General features: G+C 37.2%; 1 protein-coding gene across 6 annotated transcripts in view; it reads left to right on the top strand.

Annotated features, from left to right (window-relative positions):
- The window catches only part of AAGAB (alpha and gamma adaptin binding protein), a 49,241-nt gene that overhangs the window by 9,079 nt on the left and 17,555 nt on the right, over positions 1-22,607 (top strand). For 5 of the 6 annotated variants that reach the window (XM_036280438.1, XM_036280402.1, XM_036280420.1 and 2 more), the window contains exons 2-5: positions 4,904-5,094; positions 5,233-5,329; positions 5,858-5,947; positions 8,672-8,755. In XM_036280438.1, coding sequence (XP_036136331.1) covers positions 5,296-5,329; positions 5,858-5,947; positions 8,672-8,755 — 208 coding nt within the window. In that variant the 5' untranslated portion in view covers positions 4,904-5,094; positions 5,233-5,295. Of the gene's footprint in view, positions 1-4,313; positions 4,335-4,903; positions 5,095-5,232; positions 5,330-5,857; positions 5,948-8,671; positions 8,756-22,607 lie in introns of those variants that run through there. The other variant, XM_036280446.1, reaches the window with a different exon arrangement.

The following is a 22,607-nucleotide window of genomic DNA, read 5'->3' as shown; positions in this document are numbered from 1 at the left end:
AGAAGAGTGTGTACCATGAAAGATACTTGTATCTGGGGTTGAGGTCCTGATACCCATCTGTAAAAGTTGTTTCAGTTCTGTGAGAAAGAATAAAATCAACTGCAGAAGAGCAGTTGATTTCTGGAAATATTATCTTGATTTGAGGTGGCAGCTATCACTTCCCTCAGGGCTTAGAAAATAAGATTTAACCACTGGACAACTTCTCTTCACAAAGAATGCCATGGCTAGTTAAGTGTACATTAATTCTACTGGTATTAAAAGTGTCCTTATTTCTACTAAAGGAGATATGAATAATCCAAAACCATATCAATGTACTTAGTTTGGAATGTACTTTGTCTTTCTTGGCTAGGGTGGATAGGTGAGAGGGTAGGTAGGGATGGAGATATATATATCTATATATCTATATATATATCTATAATAGATATATATAGATATAGATATATATATATACTGGGATATATGTATATTTCTTTCTCCATATGGAAAATACAGTGATTAATAAATACTAATACAAGAATAAACTTTTGCATACTCACAACTGTAAACCTACTTTTGCCCTACCGTGTGTGTGTGTGTGTGTGTGAGTGTGAATGTGTGTGCGCGCGCGCGCGCGCGAGAGAGAGAGAGAGAGAGAGAGAGAGAGAGAGAGAGAGAGAGAGAGAGAGAGAGAATGAATGAGAATGGATATTTGTGGTGATTTGGGAATTCACCTTAGAACTTCAGTTGGCTTCCAAATTCATATTAAAGAGAGTATCACTTCTTACTGATTCTGAACTGTACTAGCTGCCTCCTTTCTTATCAAATGCACACTTTCTCTGAGGGAAGGAACATGAGAATAGACGAGGAGTGCAAAGCAGGGAGGGAGGAAGAGGGAGTCCTTGGATTACTGAACTGAAATACTTCCTTGGCATGCAGACTCCTTAAGCTCTCAAATCTTTCTTTTCATGTGGAACTCCAGGGGAAATAAGTTCACCAAGGAAGTGAGAAAGCAAATAGGTATTGCTGGAGAATTGGTGGCTATGTAAAACAGTTTTTCAAACAGGGAAAGAAATTTATACTTGCACTTAAAACTGGGAAGAAGGTTTATCCTTACTACTGGATCTGGGCTGACATTTAACTTTTCATTTGAAAACACTACAAGTTAACTATTTTAAGCTGTGAAACCAAGTTTGAAGTAACAGACCCAGCAATTAATCATAGTGTTTGTCTCTTAAATGATGTATTACAGCTCCACCAGGTGGCTTCCAACAGTGTGAATGAGACCTGCTGACACCATCCACCAGGAAGAGGGAGAAGCTACTCCTGATTTTATTTGTGCATCATTTGTTTACATCAAACTCAGTTTAGTGGAGGGCAAAGAAGGGAGACCATTGCAGGTTTATTCTTGGAAGTCTGTCTGGCAGCCCCCTCCCCCCACCAAGATCACTATGACTCACTTTTGACATAGAAGTACCCGAAACCCATAGACAGTTTCTGATGGGTAATTGTGTGCAGGCTCACGTATTCTGGTGCCCTCATTTTGACTTATTTTTGGTTTTTATAAAAGGGCGATAGGTTAGTTTTGGCTTGTGACCATTAGACACTTGAGTGTGATGTGGCTCAGATGCTAACTGTCATGACGTGTAATGCATCACAGTGTGGTAGGAAAGGATGTTGATGACCTGAATTCCATTTTAGGCTCTGCTCCTATTAGGCAGGTGACTTTTTTGGCTTTCGGCTTTCTCTTCTGTGGAATAAGTGAATTGTACTGGCTGATCTCCACAAGCTCTTAGCCATGTGCACAAACATTTTAGTGATTTTTGTTTTAATTTGGAAAAAATAAACTTAAATATTTGTAATCAAATATAAAATGTGAGGGAGAAAAGCTATATTTAGTGTAGACATTTACATTTTTTTAAGTTAAACTCTACATTATGATATTGATGACAAAACTAGAGTAAAACAATCTTCAGTTCTCTCTCTAGTTCTAATATGGCACAGATGTGATAATAAAGTCCATATGCAGCCTTGCTGCAAGTATCTGATTAGACAAAATGTTAAAAATAAGTAAATTGAGCTATCAAATTGTTTTAGGCAGCACAAAGAATTTTTTAAAATCTAGCTACTAAAACATTAAAAGAAGAAATTCATTTTTTCAGTTTATTGGTTCTGTTCTTATCAAGGTTTAGAGAAAAAAGAAAGAAATAGCTTCTTTCTTTGTGTTAAGTAAATATCTTAATCATTTGAAAATCAAAGACAGTATAAAATTGAAATTTTAAGAGCTCTTAGTAACACTCATCGGTTTGTTCTCTAGTATTTATTAACAAATGAACCATCCTTAATGGATTCATATGTTCCAAATTGCAGTTGGTAAATGTGACATTTTAATAGATTTTATTTTTCATGTTGAAGACACTGTCTTAAAAAAAAGTATAACCCAAATTTTATTCCAGTTTTTAACAATATAACCAGTTTAGGAAATACTAAGAACTGATTGTGGTGATGGTAGAAATACTAGTCCCATACTCCTTGTGCTTTCCCCATTAACAATAAGTGAATTCGTTATTTTACGCTTTCTGCTTCCACCCTTAAAAAAAGAATCTATTTGTTATTTTTAAAAAATTACCCATGAATGAAAACTAATCCATATGGTGGCTTCAAAACAATCAGCTTATACATTTTTTGCTACTCTCCTTGGTTTAGTTTGCCTTCTTCCATATGTGCTTTTATTGGCATACTGCTATGCCACCTGCTTGGAGTTTGGAGTATTAGCTTTGAATGCATCATAGACTTAGATCTTGGGTTTTTTCCTGTGAGACATTTAGATGAAAACTATATCTTTGATTTTAATAACTTATGTCTTTCTGTTTATTTCCTGCCTGAACTTGTCATAAGGCTTTATGAGGGACATTACAGCTAGTTGCTATGGAATTGATGGATAATTAATAAAGATTATGACTTTAAAAGGAGAAACATCTGTAACAAAAATAAATTAATAAAAATTGCACACACACAAAAAGATTATGACTTTACATAGAAATTAAAGAGATAAGGTAAAATCAGTTTTTCAAATATTGACCCAGACTTTCTGTTAATTTAAGAGTAACAATTTTGGTTTTTGTGAAAAATTTTAGAAAGTTCATTTTTAAGTGTGCCTTATGTCAAAGGTAAAGTCTTAATTTCACTTCCTGCTAATAACCATATAATGAAAGGTTACCAATGGGGGGAAAAATGCACATGCACACATACACGCTTTATATATTATTGTACATGATTCCTAGCCATCGTTTGGAATAAATAATTTCCCTAGATATTTTTGTTGAGCAAAAACTATGGCAGTGTTCTAAATATGTAACCCCAGCTCTGGAATTTAAAATTTAATTTTTAGTTTTCAGTGTTTTTCTTTTCTTTATCCTCACCCGAGGACATTTTTCCATTTTTTGTACAGATAGAGTGGGAGGGAGAAAGAGGAAGAGAGAGAGAGAGAGAAACATCGACGTGAAAGAGACACATCGAGTGGCTGCCATCCACATGACCAACCAGGGTCAGGGACAAACTGCAACCGAGGTACGTGCCCTTAGCGGGAACCGAACCCGGGTCTCTCCAGACCGCAGGCCGACGTTCTAATCGCTGAGCCAAACCGGCCAGGGCAGTTTTCAGTGTTTTTCTAATTGTGAGTTTGAGAAACACTTTACATGTTCATCAGTATTATGCATTGAAAAGGAGTTTGTGGCCATTTGGCTGTATATTATAATAACCCAATTAGTGGCATATCATTTTACTTCTCTAAGTTTGTTTTCCACATCTGTATAGAATAGAAGTTGTAGGTGTGGGCATGAGAGATGGGAGTGTAGGTTAGAACAATTTCTAATGTCCCTTCCATTTCTAAATATTTTATGACATTATAGAAGTGAGATGCTTTGATAGTTCCATGGCCACTTCTATTTTTGGCTTTTACCATAAGAATTTCATTAGTTATTCCCATGTTACACAGGAGTTTCTGAAAGGTTTAGTTATAGTCTAAGTCATTTAATTTGCTTAGTTATTAAACATTTAAAATTTGCATAAGTGTCTTTGTCGAATAAGAATATGAGTTGACTTTCAAAGAATCTGAACAAGGCTGAATATAAGTGAAACTGGGGTCATTTATCAGTATCCATTCTTTTATTTTTTATTTATTTATTTATTTTAATTTTTTTTTTATCCTCACCCGAGGACATTTTTCCATTTTTTGTTCAGATAGAGCGGGAGGGAGAGAGAGGAAGAGAGAGAGAGAGAAACATCGACGTGAAGGGACACATCGAGTGGCTGCCACCCGCACGACCAACCAGGGCCGGGGACAAACTGCAACCGAGGTACGTGCCCTCAGCGGGAACCGAACCCGGGTCTCTCTGTACCACAGGCCGACACTCCAACCGCTGAGCCAAACCGGCCAGGGCTCTTTTATTTTATTAGTTGAATTAATTCATAAGCATTTGGCCTAGGGAGTATGTGTCACTTTTCATTTTATTAATGGTTTAGCTTTAATGCTATCTTCCTTTTAGCTTGCAGTAAGTACGAAATAGTGACAAACTTTTTAGGATTCTTACCAGCTTCCATCTCACATGAAGTTCATAAGCAGTAAAATAAATACAGCTGTCATCTTTTTCTACTTGTTCTTTTCTGGGTGTTTGGTGAGATGACTGTTTTGTTCTCTATCTAATCTAGTCTCAATACTGTTTGTGTTCTTAACGAAAAAAGCCACTAAATTAAATTATGTCACCATTCCTTTATAATCAAATGATCAGAGAAGAAAATACCCTAATGTGAGGCCCTTTGAAATCCTTGTGTTGAAGGGAAGCAGCCTAAGTACCATGTTACTCTGGTATCTTATTGAGAAAATTGGTTTTTCATTTTCCATGGTAATGTTGTGTCATTTATTTAGACATCCTTGGAATAGAAGATCTTGTTGTGGAAGCGACTGCCAATGATGCCGTGAGATATTATCCTTGGACCATTGATAATAAGTACTATTCAGCTGACATCAATCTGTGTGTAGTGCCCAACAAGTTTCTCGTCACTACAGAGATTGCAGAGTCTGTCCAAGCATTTGTGGTTTACTTTGACAGCACACAAGTAAGATGTTGTTTTCCATGGAACTTTGGATATGAAATTATTTTGTGCTTTCTCTATTTTCCCCTGCTTTTTGTATGTGAGTTCTCTTAATGTCTGTTTTTATGCTTTTGCTTGTATGTTTGTTTTTCCTCCCTCTAGAAATCTGGTCTTGATAGTGTCTCTTCATGGCTTCCCCTGGCAGAAGCATGGTTACCTGAGGTGATGATCTTGGTCTGCGATAGAGTGTCTGAGAATGGTAAGACACTTTGATGGGAGGGTGGTAGTTTGTACATAGGTTTGCCATTCCTTGGTAAACAGAGTCCCTTTTTTTCTTAACTTAGAATAGCATATCTTCATGTGACTGTTACTTTACAAAAATATTTTCAGCTATTTCTCTTTGGAATCTTGCAATATTTGCTCTTTTTTCTTCTTTTTAAAAAAAATAATGGACACTCTGGGTTTGAGAAATCATTTTCTTTATATTGCTTTACTTTGGATTCCTAAATAATATTGTCATTAATGGAAACACATTGAGATTTGTGGATAGTATTGCAGCAATATTCATATTTTATTTTAAATTTATATACTGATTTGAGAGAGAGAGAGAGATCAATTTGTTGTTCTACTTGTTAATGCATTTATTGGTTGATTCTTGTATGTGCCCTGACCGGGAATCTAACCTACAACCTTGGTGTATCAGGACTACACTCTAACCAACTGAGCTACCCAGCCAGGGCTCACATTTTATTTTTACTTATAAATAATGTTTTGCATATTATTTTAGGTGTAAACCGACAAAAAGCTCAAGAATGGTGTATAAAACATGGCTTTGAACTGGTAGAACTTAGTCCTGAAGAGTTGCCTGAGGAGGACGGTAAGTGTTTATGTTGTGAGAAAACATGGCATGTGGATTGAGATATGAGATTATGTAATTCTTGAAAGAAGAATCACAGTGGGATTCAAAAAACATCCTTTTTTCCCCAGCTGCTTGAAAGGATTTGTGTAAAATTCATGGATGTGGTCTTAACCGTTAATCAAATAATCCATCTATTTGGGTTCATTATCCATTTTAGGACTTTTGAAATGTTTGTTTTTCTTATGCACAAAGGTAGAGGATTTCTATCTTAAATCCTAGTCATTTCCCTAATGTCTTATCCTTTTTCCACATCCAAAAAAGGGGAGTTTGACTTGTGGTCATAACTAGGTCAAGTTTATGTGCCTTATTTGAATTCCTAGTAACCTCAGGCTGAATCCCCAAGAACCATAGTGGGTATGTCAGTCCTATTTGTATGGCTTTTGGACATTTGAAACCAAAAATAGACTCAGAAAGCCCTCTTAGGGTAGCTCTGCATTTAACTACCTTCTACTACAGTCTGGACCTTCTTCTATTTCTTCCCCCTCTTCTTTTCTTCTCCCCTATTTCTCTTCTCATCTTTACTCCTTCCTAGTACACTGATGCTAGCTACTGTGGGATGTACCAAGACAAGATGGGTTTTGGCCTGTCAAGACCTTATAATCTGATACAAGAGGTAAAACAAGTATATACATAATTGAATTACCAGTGAGACATCATAAGTTTTATTAAAAAATATTGGTACTGTGGTATTTTAGAGACAGAAGAGATCATTTTGAAGAATGAATTGCATCATGAACTCTTACATGTCAGTTGACCCATGGGGAAGAAATGGAAAACATACTGACGTTGTGTTTAGAGGGCTGGTGGGGAGGTGGCATTGAGAACATGTCAGTTGTTCCAAAAGACATTCTAGACAGGGGCAACTGATGTGAATTAAATTACACAGACAGGATATCAGGAATCCTTACATGAAACATTTTTTAAAGGAATTAAGAAATGTCTTTCTATATTATACCTTGTTTAGAATTTTTTTCAAAATTGCTACCTTTGGGAATAAAACCTTGCCAGAGAAGAACAAGATAAAAAATGAAATAAAAGGCTGATTTTTCTCCCTGTACATTTTTAAGAATATTGAAAATGAACAAATGCAATTTCGCCTTCCATGTTTTTGTAGTCCCCTAAAACGTGTGCCCTGTTTTGTGTAGTCACTTATTTTTGGCACTAGAATTTTCTCTTCTTCCTATTGTCGTTGAGAGTCAGTATTTGAGTCATTTATTTACATCTGTTTTAATTTTGGAATCTCTGCTCCTTTATACTCCTACATTTTTTCTTGCTCCTTGTCTGAACAGTGTTCTTATATTAATTCAGCTTAATCTTAAAATAGATTTTGACATATCATCTTTAGATAATATAAGTAAAACCAAAACCTTCTTTAATGCAAACAATTCTCAAGCCATATACCCTCATCCTTTATTTACATGTATTATTCGAATATAATATGAGACTTTATGTTTGTTTGTATTAAATTTCATCTTACTGGCTCTTCAGGCCATATTTTTGGTTACTGGTTATATCATCTGAAGTATTATTCTTTCAAGAATCGAATCATTCATAGTTAAGATAAATGTGCCTTTATTTCTTCACTTAAACATTGATAAACTTATTTTTGTAGAGTCTTTTTGGTTTAATCCTCACCCTATTTCTGTTAAGTTGGTAGGTTGGTATTCATCAAGCCTGCCATCATTTATGCACTGTATTAGGCAGTGGGAATCATGAACTCAGTGAGACACAGTTCCAGCCTTCAGCCATATGCAGTCTTGTGGTACTCATCTGAAGGATCTCCATTTCCTTCTATTGTTGTTTTTGTTTTTTGTCAACCCTCACCTGAGTATATATTTCCATTGATTTTTAGATAGAGTAGAAGGGAGGGAGGGAAGCAGGGGGAGACAGACAGAGAGAGACATCCATGAGAAAGAAAGATATATCAATCGGTTGCCTCCCGCAGGTCTGGGGCCTTACGCTCTAACCGCTGAGCCAAACTGGCCAGGACAGATCTCTATTTCCTTTATACACATTCATATCTACAGTGTAAATAAGAGTACCACCTTATTATTGGTGTGCTAACTGGGATTAGTGCCTTGTTTAGAGTAGTATCAATTGAATTCCAGTAGCAGGATTGTACCAATACTAAACTATGTTGTTGGGTATTTTTAATGGCACTTTGCTGGTCTCTTACACTCTGGTTATAGTAATTTTATTTCTCACTCTTCAACTATCTTTCTCTCATCAAGAAATTGTTCTCTCGATATTTATTATAAACAATAATTATTTTATGGTTGCCAGGACAAGAAAGGGCATTTGCAAGATGTTTTAGCGTACTAAGAGGGCCACTCCTGCCTTCATTAAAATCATTATAAATAACCAAGATTGGTAGTACTAACATTTTGGGGAGAATATGAATAAGTGCCATTGGTGAGGCAATGGGAATGATGTTATTATTTGAGCCTCCTATATTGTGTGTTTTTCTCATTGTTTTTGTTTATAGAATATTCTTATTGGGGCTCTGAGCTCTGTATTTGTTTAATTTTTTTCTCACATAGGTTACAGTTTGATAAAGTAATAACTACATAATCAAAATAATTAAGCCACATTTATTTAAAAATGTGGTTTGGGGTATATATGTACACATGTATGTATGTATAAGTACATGTATAACTACATATATTTTACCTCACTGATTAGATGACTTCCCAGAATCTACAGGAGTAAAGCGAATTGTTCAAGCCTTGAATGCCAATGTCTGGTCCAACGTAGTGATGAAGAATGGTAAGTAACTGGGGACTGATTGTCCTGAGGAGTTTTCCTCCTATTTCTTGTAAGTTTAGAATTATTTGGATATATATGAAACCATAAGGGTTACATGAAATCTATGGATTTGTTCAATTTTTTCCCCAGTTGAAGGAAGAGCCAAAAGTCATATTTCTAAGAATTTTAAATAAGAATTTAGAGCTTGCCTATAATATGCCTAGTGTTGTCTTTGAGAAGTACCCACAATATTGTAAAACATTAACCCTTTCCTAAGGAGCTCATAGTCCATCTGTACAAAGTGTGCACTTTTTAAACACTAGATAATCATGCAAGGCAATTTGAGATGGGTGCAGAATGACTGATACCAGCAGTAACTGCCTAGAGGTCAGAGAAGTGGCCTTGGCCCTGGGCTTGAGTATATAGAGAGCTTCAAGGAAAAAGCAGATTGGCAATATTCTTCACAGAATGGTCAAGTTTTGGGTTGATGAAGAGGGAAACTGACCAGTAGGGGAAGAAGCATCGCATCAGTAACAATGGCTGTGTATTGTAGGATCACTAACGGAATCTTGCTTAGCAGTTGGCGCTAGCTTAGAAGAGAGAGGCCTGAATGCTAGGCAGGAGAATCTGGACTTTTTCCTATAGGAATTGGTGAGTCACTAGAGGTTTTTTTAACGAGAGTGATGCAAAGAAGTTGGCATTTTTGAAAGGTTAATATCAGGGTGGTGTGCAGGTGGATTTGGCAGTTGAAGCAAGCAGAAGTAGAATCTGGAGTCAGGGAGACTAGGCAGCTGTTACAGCCGCTCACGAGTGAGGTGTCGGGGCCTGGGCTGATGTGGTGGCCGTGGTCATGGGGTGGATAGCTGGATCTGGAATGCATTCTGAAGCAGGTAGGCTAGTTGGTGCACATGAGCCTCTTATTGTCTGGATTGATTTTTCTGGGCCTGCAGTAACAAAGTACCACAAACAGGATGGCTTAGAACAGCAGGTATTTATTGTCTCATAGTTCTCGAAGCCAGAATTCTAAAATCGAGGTGTCAGCAGGGCCATGCTCCTTCTGAAGGTGATAGGGAAGGGTCTTTCCAGGTCTGTCTACTAGCTTGTGGTAGTTCTTTGGCTTGGGCCAGCATAACTCCAATCTTTACACGGGATTCTTCTGTATGCCTGTCTGTGTCCAAATTCTTTTTACGAAGACAGTAATCATATTAAATTAATGGTCCACCCAACTCCATTATGATGTCATCTTAACTAATTATATCTGCAATGACCCTGTTTCCAAATAAGGCCACATTCTAAAGTATGGAGGTTAGAATTTCAACAATTTTTGGGGGGATACAATTCAACCCGTAACATAGTCCTTTAAGAACTGCTGCCTGAGTAGTGTTTTTCTCTCTTAACCACCTGTCTCTTCAACAAGTATGCTGCGTTAGGTGAGACACTACAGACGGGAATGAGAAAAGTCATATTTACATTGAGCTTACCCCATCTTCCCTGAGACAAAAGGTTGAGTGGCAGATCAGTTTTACAGTACTAAAATATTTCATCTCAATTTTTGGTCAATACTTGAGTGTTAAGTGAGATTGGGGCTCTTTAGCTTGCCTGAGTTCTTGTCTAACCCATGTCATCATTGGAGAAACTCCTTCTGGCATAGTACTGTATTCCCTCTTCCCCTTTTCTTCCCCTCTGTCCTTCCTACTTTATTTGTTCTAAGGGGGGGAATCTAATGTGTCTTGCATTGAATTGCAAAGATATGAGATTATTTTATTACGATAGCATTCAAAATACAGCCCTGATAGATCTAGAAAAAAATAAAGAAGATTTTAGCCTTTGTTGTCATCTCCCTGTTATTAAAACAAACTCAAATTGAGGCTTGGTTCTGTTCATGTATTCATTCATTCATTCATTCATTCATTCAACAAATCCTTGTTGAGCATTTATCAGAATGAGGCATTGCTGTATGGTACATAATCTGGATCAATTTGGAATAAAATATGTTCAGTGGTGCTTATTACATTTATGAGAAATGTTTTCAGAAAAGCTTATTTACTCTGGCTGGGCTGCTCATTTGGTTAGAACATCACTTCAATACATCAAGGTTGCAGGTTTAATCCCTGGTCAGAGCACATACAAGAATCAACCAGTGAATGCATAGAGTGGAACAACAAATTGACGTTTCTCTCTCTACCTCTCCCTCCCACCTCCCCTCTCTCCCTCTCTAACCCCCTTTCTCTCTCTCAAATTAAAAAAAAAAAAAAAAAAAAAAAAGGAAAAGAAAAGCTTATTTGGCTCCAATCACATTTTAAAACATCTGCCCACTTCTCAAGTTTATACGTTAAGGAAATACTGCCTTGTGATTTGCTTTTGTGGCTATAAATTTGTAAGATGGACTAAACATATTTTATTACTTTGAAATTATGGTGAAAGGTATTTTCTGGGAGGAAAAAAAAAAGCTACTCTACTTGGACACTAAACAGTATTCTTAAGAGACCTGCAAAGCAACAAGGTACATTGTGGATTTTTCATGGTTCTTTCCCCTGAAGGGTTTTTGCTTCTTCTCTTTTCTACAACATTGGTACAATAGTTTGTTGTTAACCAAAATCCAAAATATTGCCATTAGCTTAATTCCATGTTTAAGAGGATCCTAGCCTATGTAGTGTGAAGGAAACTTGACTATCTTCTCTCTAGGAGGAGCTCTAGATATGGAAGTACAGTGACGTTTGTATACAGCCTTGGTCCTAGGAAATGTGGAGGACATCCTTGTAGAGCCCCACATCTTAGAGACAAAGCTGTATGAATATATGATGGGAGACAACCAATCAATGTTTCTCTCTCACATTGATGTACCCGTGGGTGAGGATTAAAATAAAATAAAAAGAGTCCATTTTATTCATGAATATAGATGCCATAATTTTAATCAAAATATTAGCAACCCTAACTCACAAATACATAAAAAGAATATATCATGACCTAGTTGGGTATTCCAGGAACACAATATTCTTTTTAAAAAGATTTTTAAAATTGATTTTTAGAGAAAGAGGAAGGGAAAGGGAAAGAAGGAGAGAAACATTGATCGGCTGCCCCTTATATGCCCCCAATTGGGGATCAAGCCCACAACCTTAGCATGTGTCCTGACCGGGAATTGAACCAGCAATCTTTTGGTGCATGGGACAATGCCCAATCAACTGAGCCAAACTGACTAGGGTGAACACAACATTTTTATTTTATTTCATTTTATTTTTTTCTCTTTATTAATTTATTTTTGTTACAGATGTTTCTCCTTTTTCCTCCATTAATACCCTCCTCCTGACCACCACCCTCAGCATTGTTGTCTATGTTCATTGGTTAGGTACAACATTCATAATATAAGAAAAATCTATTTAAATCACCACATGAACAGGTTACAGGGGGAAACAATCATATGAAAAAGAAATCAAAGAAAAAAAAGGTATTTAAAAACTTAAAATTCTTTTTTTGATGGGAAGGGGAGAATAAAGAAATCAGACAAATCATAAATGGACTCCTGTGGCAGAAATTGATAATATGGCATACAGTAAATACCATACTGAATGTCACATGGAAATGTAAACAGTGATGCCACCTCTCATTTTCAGGACACTAATAACCAGTTTCTTAGCTGTTTTTATTAGAAAAATTACTATAATCACAATTGATTCTTGGGATTATTACTTAGAAAGTTATATAATCAAATAATTATTTGGTATTATGTGTTATCTATTTAGTATTTATCAAGCAGTAATGGAACACTGAAGTTATGTCATACAGGTCTTTAATTTTATACTGATTCAGAAAAATGTTAGTTTGAAATTTTTTTAAAAAAAATCCATTTTTAAATGTGCTCAGTTTGAAAAAGCAGTTCCAATTTTTGTAAATACTATGAAAATTAGCTGTTATGACAAATAGCCCTGAAAATGTACAACTCTGACTAGGGTTTTATTTCTTTGCACTTTATTGTCCACTTGGTATTGAAAGGCCAAACACGTAATCTGAAAATCTAGTTAATTAGAAATTTAGAGATGGATCTCTTTTTTCCTACCTTTCACGAAGATAAAGTGGATCTGTTTCCTAAATAGAATTCATGATTTAAATGACTGTCTAGCTCAATTCTTTGCTTCTTACAAGTCTGAAAAAATTACCTGGTTATAAGGTATTCTAACAACTTTTTGCCTCTAGTCTCTCCTTTAGGAGTTAATAATATGCAAATGACCAAAGAAAAGATGGGTTAAATTGGACTTCACCAAAATTAAAAACTGATGTTCTTCAAAGGACACTCAGGGAACTGAAGCGGTAACCTTCAAAATTTGTAAACCATGTATCTGGTAAGGATCTAATATCTAGAAGGTATAAAGAACTCTTATAACTCAATAATAATAAGACAAATAACCCAATTTAAAAATGGCTAAGGAGTTGAATAGACATTTTTCCAAAGAAGATACACAAACAACCAGTAAGCACATGAAAAGATGTTTAACATCATTTAGTCACTAGACAAATCACAACCATCACTAGATACCACTTCACACCTACTATGTTAGCTATAATCAAAGAGACAGTAACAAGTGTTGGTGAAGCATGGAGAAATTAGAACCCTCATAATATTGATAGTGGGTATGTAAAATGGCTGCCACTTTGGAACAGTAGTAGTTGCTACTACTGTTCAATTCAAAAAATTAAATTGTATGACCCAACATTTCCATTCAGGTATAATACCCAAGAGAACTGAAAACATATGTCCACACAAAAACTTGTACAAATATGTTTTGTAGCAGCATTATTCATAATGGCCAAAAGTGGAAATGACTGAATTTGAAATAACTGCTGAAAACAAAATGTGGTATATTCATACAATGGAATATTATTCAGCCCTTAGAAAAAATGAAACATGGATGAGTGCTGCAACATGGATGAACCTCACAAACATTATGCTAAGTGAAAAAATCCTGATACAAAGGCCACATATTTTTATTTCAGTTATATGAAATGTCCAGAATAGTTAAATTCATAAAGATGGAGTGTAGATTAGTGGTTTCGAGGGCCTGGGAGGAGGGGTTAGTAATGGGTGCAGGGTTTCTTAAAAACGTTCTGGTATTAGATGGAGATGATGGTTACATAACTTTGTGACTATACTAAAAACAACTGAATTTCACACTTAAAAAGTTGAATGTTGAACAAGAAGAAAAACCCAAATTAGAAGGAAGGAAATAATAAAGATCAGAGTGGAAATAAATGACAGACCAAAAAAAAAAAACAAAAAAAACCCAACAACAATGCAAAAGGTCAATGAAACCAAGAGCTGGTTCTTTGAAAAGATAGACAAGATTGATGAACCTCTAGCCAGACTCATCAAGAAACAGAAAAGACCCAAATATATAAAATCAGAAATGAAAGAGGTGAAGTAACAGTTAACATCACAGAAATACAAAGAATTGTAAGAAAATACTATGAACAACTATATGCCAACAAATTGGACAACCTAGGCAAAATGGGCAAGGTCCTAGAAACATAAAATCTTCCAAAACTCAATTGAGAAGAATCAGAAAACTTGAATAGACTGATAACAACTAATGAAACTGAAATAATAATAAAAAATAAACTCCCTGCAAACAAAAGTTCTGGACTAGGATGGCTTGACATTCAAAGAAGAACTAAAACCTCTCAAACTATTCCAAAAAAAAAATTCAAGAGGAAGGAAGACTTCCTAGCTCTTTTTACAAGGCCAGTATTATCTTAATTCCAAAACCATATAGAGATACTACAAAGAAAGAAAATTATAGAGCAATATTTCTAATGAACGTAGATACTAAAATCCTCAACAAAATATTAGCAAATTGGATCCAGCAATATATTTAAAAAATCATAAACTATGATCAGTGGGATTTATTCTTCTGATGTAAGGGTGGTACAGTATTTGCAAATCAATAAATGTGAAACATCACATAAACAAAATGAAGGATAAAAATCACTTGATCATATCAGTAGATGCAGAAAAAGCATTTGACAAAATTAAAAATTTTTTTTTTATCCTCACCTGAGGACACTTTTCCATTTTTTATTCCGATAGAGTAGGAGGGAGAAAGAGGAGAGAGAGAGAGAGAGAGAGAGAGAGAGAGAAACATCGATGTGAAAAGGACACATCGAGTGGCTGCCACCTGCACGACCAACCAGGGTCAGGGACAAACTGCAACCGAGGTACATGCCCTTAGCGGGAAGCGAACCTGGGTCTCTCCAGACCACAGGCTAACGCTCTAACCGCTGAGTCAAACTGGCCAGGGCTAAATTTTTTTAAATTTTTTTATTTTCACAGGAGGACATTTTTTGTATTTATCTTCAGACAGAGTGGAAGGGAGAGAGGGAGGAAGAGAGAGGAACATCGATTTGACAGAGACACATCGACTGGTCGCCACCCACACAACCCCAACCAGGGCCGGGGACAAACTGCAACCGAGGTACATGCCTTTAGCGAGAACCGAACCCAGGACTCTCTGGTCTGTGGGCCAGTTCTCTAACTGCTTAGCCAAACCGGCCAGGGTGCATTTGACAAAATTTAGCACCCATTTACAATAAACACTCTCAGCAAAGTGGGAATAGAGAGGTCATATCTCAACATAAAAAGGCCATATATGACTCACCTACAGGTGACATCATACTCAATATCTAGAAACTAAAAGCATTTCCCTTAAGATCAGGAACAAGACAGGGATGTCTACTTTCACCACTCTTATTCAGCATAGTACTAGAAGTCCTAGCCACAGTGATCAGACAAGAAGGAAAAAGGCATCCAAATTGGAAAGGAGGAAGTAAAACTCATTATTTGCAGATGACATGATATTGTACGTAGAAAACCCTAAATACTCCAACAAAAAAACTACTAGACTTAGTAAATTGATTTAGCAAAGTAGAAGGATACAAAATTAACATCAAGAAATCGGTGGCATTTTTATACACTAATAACGAACTCTTAGAGAAACTAAATATATATATATATATATATATATGTATTTACCATTTCAATAACAACAACAACAAAAAGTTATCTAGGAATAAACTTAACCAAGGAGGTAAAAGACTTGTACTTGGAAAACTATAGGACATTGAAAAAAGAAATAGCAGAAGATATAAGAAAGTAGAAAAATATACCATCATTAAAATAAGAATTAAGAATTAACATCATTAAAATAGCCATACTACCCAAAGCAATGTATAGATTCAGTGTACTCCCTATTAAAATACCAATGGCATATATCACAGATCTAGAACAAATAGTCCAAAAATTTATATGGAACCAAAAAGACCCCAAATGGCCTCAGCAGTCTTGAGAAAGAAGAACAAGTTAGAGGGATCACAATACCAGATATGGAACTATACTACAAAGCCATTGTAATAATAAACAGCCTGGCACTGGTACAAGAACAGGCATATAGTTCAGTGGAACAGAACAAGAGATGCCAGAAATAGACCCATACCATTATGTTCATTTAATATTTGATAAAGGAGGCAAGAGCAGCCAGTGGAGTAAAGACAGCCTCTTCAATAAATGTTGGGAAAATTGGACAGGTACATGTAAAAAGATGAAACTAGACTACCAACTTGCATCATACCCAAGAATAAACTCAAAATGGATAAAAGACTTAAATGTACACCATGAAACCATAAAAATCCTAGAAGAAAACATAGGCAGTAAAATTTCAGACATCTCACGTGGCAGTATTTTCACTGATACATCTAGGGCAAGAGAAACAAAGTGAAAAATAAACAAATGGGACTATGTCAAACTTAAAAGCTCTGCAGAGCAAAAGAAACCATCAACAAAATGGAAAGTGAACCCACTGTAATGGGAGAATATATTTGCCAGTGAGACACCTGATAAGGGGTTAATTTCCAAAATATATAAAGAACTTTTACAACTCAACACCAGGAAGACAAACAATCCAATTAAAAATAGGCAATGGACCTGAATAGACACTTCTCCAAAGAGGGCATACAGATGGTCAATAGACATGAAAAAATGCTCCACATCACTAATCAGAGAGATGCAAATTAAAAATACAGTGAGGTATTACTTTACACCTGCCAGGATGCTACCATCAATAAATCAACAACCAACACGTGCTGGCGAGGATGTGGAAAAGGAACCCTAGTACATTTCTGGTGGGAATACAGACTGGTGCAGCCACTGTGGAAAACAATCTGGAGTTTCCTCAAAAAATTAAAAATGGAATTGCCATTTGACCCAATAATTCCACTTCTGGGCATATGTACTAAGAATCCCAAAACACCAATCAGAAAGAATATAGGCACCCCTATGTTCATAGCAGCGTTATTTACAATAGCTAAGACCTGGAAACAGCCCAAGTATACATCAGTAGATGAGTGGGTAAAAAAGCTGTGGTATATTTACACAGTGGAACATTAGGCAGCTATAAAAAAAGAAGGCTCTTACCCTCAGCAACAGCATGGATAGACCTGGAGATTATTATGCTAAGCAAAGTCATTCAGAGAAAGACAAATGTCACATGTTCTCACTTACATGTGGAATCTAATGAACAAAATAAACTGATGAACAAAATAGGTCCAGAGACATGGATGCATGGAATAAACTGACAGATTTCAGAGGGGAGGGCACTGGAGGGGATGGGAAGAAATTAACCAAAGAACATACATGTATATATGCATAGCCTGTGGATACAAACAATGATGTGGTGAAGGTCTGGGGTAGGGCGGGGCTGATTTGTGGCAGGAGGGGAGGGGAAATCTGTAATACTGTCAACAGCAGCAACAAAAAGATGTTATGATATGTGAATATCTCATAAGGAAAGAATTTAAAAGGAGGGAGAAAAAAAGGAAGTGAGTGAGTAAAGGAGGAAGAAAGTCCCACTATGGCGATAGTAATGGTAGAAGGGGGAGTGGTGGTAGAAGGAAGTGAGGTGGTAATCATATTACCCGCAACTGCTTGCATACATACATTATCTTAATCTCAATATCCATATGAGTTAGGCTTAAAGAGGTCAAGTAATTTTCCTAAGGTCATATAACTGATCAATTCTCAAACTTGTTTTCACACTGGAAACACCTGGGGAATTTTAAACAGTACTGATGCCTGAATCTCACTCCCAGAGATTCTGAATTAATTGGTATGGGGTGAGTCCTGGGCATAGAGATTTTAAAAATCTCAAGGTAATTATCCCCAGATAATTATAATATGCAGCAAAGTTTGAGAACCATTAATATTAGCCATTAACTATCAAAGCCCTGATTTGAATTTAGACCTTAATAATTTTGAAGTCTTATGCATTTAACTATTATACCATGTAGCCTTATAAATTATGTTGTAAAGAAATTTCTCCTTTACTGCTGTTTCTCTAAAATTGATTGATGATTTCCCAGTCCCAACACTGCCACTTATGTGTGTGACCTTAGGCAGGTCTCATTCTGTCAGGCTTTATTTATTTAAAAATTAAATTTATTGAGGTAGTATTGGTTAGTAACACTATATAACATTCAGGTGTACAACATTATAATTTTATATCTCTAAATATTATATCACGTGCTCAGTGCCCAAAGTCTAGTTTCTTTCCATTATCATGTATTTGACCCCTTTTACCCAATTTACCCCTTTCCCTCCCCTCTTCCTCTCTAGTAACCACCCTTCTGCTCTCTGTATCTGAGTTCGTTTTGTTTTGTCGTTTGTTACCTTTTGTTTTATATTCCGCATATGAGTGAAATCACACAGTTTTTGTCCGTTTCCGTCTGACTTTTTTCCCTTAGCATTAATACTTTCAAGATTAATCCATGTCGCAGATGGGACTATTTTATCTTTTTTTATGGCCGAGTAGTATTGCATTGTATATACATGTACCATATCTCTATCATCCATGAGGTTCATCTCCATCCTTGGGTCCTGGCTCTGGTTGCATATTCGAATTAAGTTGGAAGCTGTTACAACTTAGGTTGTTTGGGCCTTACCCAGACCAATAGCTCAGAAGGAAGAGGCGGCTATAGTATTTTTTTAAATGCCTCAGGAGTTCAAATATGCAGCCCAGGTTGAGAACTATTTATATAAATGATAGTCCCCTAGTTCTAACTTGTAAGAGTCTGCTTAATCCATGGGAGTAAACAGGCATTTTGAAAGCTGCATTAGTCCTCTGACTTGATTTCTTCTAGTCCTAGATCATGCAGTATTCATTAGGCACTCCTCTCACTTCGCAAAGCCAGAGAAAGGGACAGGACTGGGCCCAGTGTAGACTCACCTAGAGGCAAAGGGGAAAATAGTGGGCGCTGCCCTCATACTTCCTTGGTCCTGTTTGGGCTGGTATGACAAGGTCACCAGTGCTTGTATTAAACAAGTCTCCCTAAGATCTGAAAGACATAATGAAGCTTTTATAAGTAGCTAATTGCCTAGGGACATAGTTGAGACCTTGGGCCGTTTGAGGTTTTCTTCTGTCATCCTCATATCTCTCTCTGGCCCACAATTTAAAAGCTGGTTTCAAGTGTTCATTTATTCAAATATTTATTGTGTACTTATTCTAATCAAAGGCATTGTGTGCTTGGGATACATCAATTAACAAAATGAACAAAACATTTTGTCCTTAGAGCTTTCATTCAGGTGGGAGGCAGTAGTCAATAGACAATACAAGTATTTAGTAACTTGCACAGTCTATTAGAAGATGATAAGTGATATGGAAGAAATAATAAATCAGAGTTGGGGGTATTGAGTTTGCCTGATAGATTGCAGTATTAAATAGGATGGTCAAGGTAGGTCTTCTTGAGGCCTTGAGATTTGAGGAAGGAGATGAGGTATTTCACCATGTGGGTATCTGGGAGAAGAACATATCAGGCACAGGGAATAGCTACGGGAAAGGCCCTAAGGTGAAAGTATGTCTGATGTATTTGAAGAATATCAAGGAGCACACTGTGCCTGAGAGAGGATCAGAGATAACGGAAGACCAGTTAATTTAGGCCATCATAGTAACTGTCATATTTACTCAGAGTTAACTGGGGAGCCATTGCAGGGCTTTTTGTAGAAGAGCGACATGATCTGACTTCAGGCCTAAAATGATTACTCTGGTCCTTGCTGGTGTGGCTCCGTTGGTTGTATATAATCCTACGCATCAAAAGGCTGCTGGTTTGATTCCCAGGAATGGTGGGCTCAGTCCCCGGTAAGGGGCATGCAGGAGGCAGTTGATTGATGTTTCACTCTCATGTCAATGTTTCTCTCTCCCTCTCCCTTCTTCTGTCTCTAAAAATCAATTTTAAAAATCTTAAGAAAAAAAAAGTGACTGGTTGCTCTGGTGGAGGTGAGGAGGAACCAAGAAGATCTCTTAGGAGGCTCTTGAAAGAGTCTATGTGAGAGATGGTGGTGGCTCAGCTCAGAATTGTAACAGTGGAAGAGGGTGAGACGAGGCCAAGTATGGCTATATTTGGAGGTAGAGCCAGAATGATTTCCCGATGCTTTGGATGTGAGATATGAGAGAAGGAGAGCAGTCAAGAACTCCAGGATTTGAGCCTGAGACATTTGGAGGATAGGTTGCCATCAGCTGCAGTTAGGAAGCTGCAGATGAAGCAAACTTTGAGGAGCAGGGTGACAAATCAGTAATTCTGTTTTGGACATGTTAACTTTGAGATGGCTACTAGACTTTCAAGTGGAGATGTCAGGTAGCCAGTTGGATAGATGTATGGAGTTTGGCATGTACATGGCATTTAAAATCTTGAGCCTGGATAAGACCACCAAGGGAGGTAAGTGTAGTAAATAAAAAGGACCAAGGGGGACTCAGCCCCCAGACATTTCAACATCAAGAGGACAGGCAGAAGAGAAGGAGCCAGCAAGAGACTGAGAAGGAGTGATCAGCGAGGGGGGAAAACCAAGAGTACGGAGTTCTGGAAGCAGAAGTGGAATGTTGTCAAGGCGAAAGGAGCGGTCAGCTCTGCCAGATGCTACCTGTAGGCTAGGTAAGATGAGACCTGGGAACTGACTTTTGGATTTAGCAATGTGGAGGAGGTTAGTGACCTTGAAGAGAGCAGTTTGGTAAAATGGGTGTAAGAGAGATTGAAAGGAGAAAAATAGCAGGAGATGGTGACTATAAACTACTCTTCTGAAAAATTTTGTATGAAAAAGCAAAAAAAATAGTTGGGAGCTAGTGAGAAGAGTGTGGTTGAGTTTTATTATTTTTAGATGAGAGCAAGAGCAGCATGTTTGTAGGCCGAGGGGAGAAATCCAGCAGAGAGCAAAAAAACTGATAAAGTAGGAGAGAGAAGGAAGAATTGATGGAGTGGTGTCCTTGAGTAGGTGAGGTAGGGTGGGCTGTACAAGTGGAAGGCTTGGCTTTGCGTGAGAGGAAGTAACTAAATCTGTGGAAAGAAGCAGAAAAGAAGGGAATACATGGATGCAAATGTTGCTAGGTGGAGAGATGTGGCATGGAAATCTGGGGAAGTGTCTTCTGGCTTCAGCTTTCTCAGTGAAATAGGGAGCCAGATTATCATCTGAGAGGGCAGAAGGATTTGAAGAGAGAGAAGAAAAGGTGAGTCATATAGGAGAGAGAATAGATGAACCTAGGGATGTAAATAAAGTATGATTGCCAGACAGCATGAAGGGGCCCCCTTGAAATTTGGTATGATAAAGTGAAGCCAGGCAACGACCTGGGTGTGTGTCTGTCTGTCTTTTCCCCAGTGATATTAAGCATGGAGTAGTCGTGCTTTTACCAAGCAAGGGTATCACAGCAAGAGAGAGACAAGGGAGTAGATAGTGAGCATAAGAGAGTAATGTAATGACTGACCATGGAACTTAAGCTGGGTAAGAAAGAGAGAGAAAATCAGTGGGGAGAGGTTCAGTGAAAAGTGTTAGTTTGAGGTCCCAGTGGAGCTGAAGGGTAGTTGGATGGAGATACTATAATGAGCGAGTGAGCTGGAAAGATAGGTGGTGGTCAGAGTGTAGAATGCATGAAATTGAGATTATGGAGGAGTTGTAGTTATTGGTAATAAGATCTTATGACCATGGGGATATGTGGCTGGAGTGATCATGGGAATGGGAAGAATGGAGATTATCTAATACAGGTTAAGTAACTTTGGAAAAACCACAGCTGAGAAGGGATTTAATTGGAATCTGTGGTTAGGGTATGAATAGGGTAAATATGGACTTGATTTCCCAAATATTAGACTGCTATAATTTAGGGACATTCCCTAAAGCTTAAAATGGTTTACTAATTACAAATAAAATGAAGGCATTATTGAACATAGCAGGAGGTAATTTATGGAGTACATTGCACTAAAAGATGATCCAGGCAGAAAATTGATGTGGTTCACAAAGGGGCTAATAGTTGTCATGAATAACACTAACACTTAATTCAAGTTAGGAAGGTGCATGGCCTAAAGTTTTAAGACTTATCATATAGAGCAGTCATGTTTTTCTTGCCAATATTTTTCCATGCAGGGTTTTTTCTATTAAGTCTTGTACTGGCTGCGCTGACTCAAATGACATGTTCTTGAATTTTATGGAATTTAGTAAGGGGCATTGTTTTGTTTGGTATGCTAGTGTATGTGAATGAGCCAGGTGCAGGCCTTCAGAATCTCCGTGCATTCATCTGGTATGACGTCTTCCTTTTACAGATGGGAAAATGAGGCCTCAGGAAGGAGAGGTGACTTGCCTATATTCACACAGTGAGTCAGTAGCTAAGGTGGGACCAGAGGGCAGGTCTCCTGACCAGGAGTGTTGTGTGTTTTTCCATTACAGTGTGTTGATTTACATTATTGGCTGGTTAGAGAAATGAGCACAGAGCGGTTAAATAATTTACCCAGGCTGCATAGGAAATTATTAGCAGAACCAGATGAGTTCATTCCCTATAGAACCCCATCAGCATAGGTA

This window comes from Molossus molossus, unplaced genomic scaffold (genome assembly GCF_014108415.1).
Source record: "Molossus molossus isolate mMolMol1 unplaced genomic scaffold, mMolMol1.p scaffold_m16_p_1, whole genome shotgun sequence".
In the NCBI taxonomy this organism is placed as follows: Eukaryota; Metazoa; Chordata; class Mammalia; order Chiroptera; family Molossidae; genus Molossus; species Molossus molossus.
This window is presented reverse-complemented; position numbering and strand designations above follow the sequence as displayed.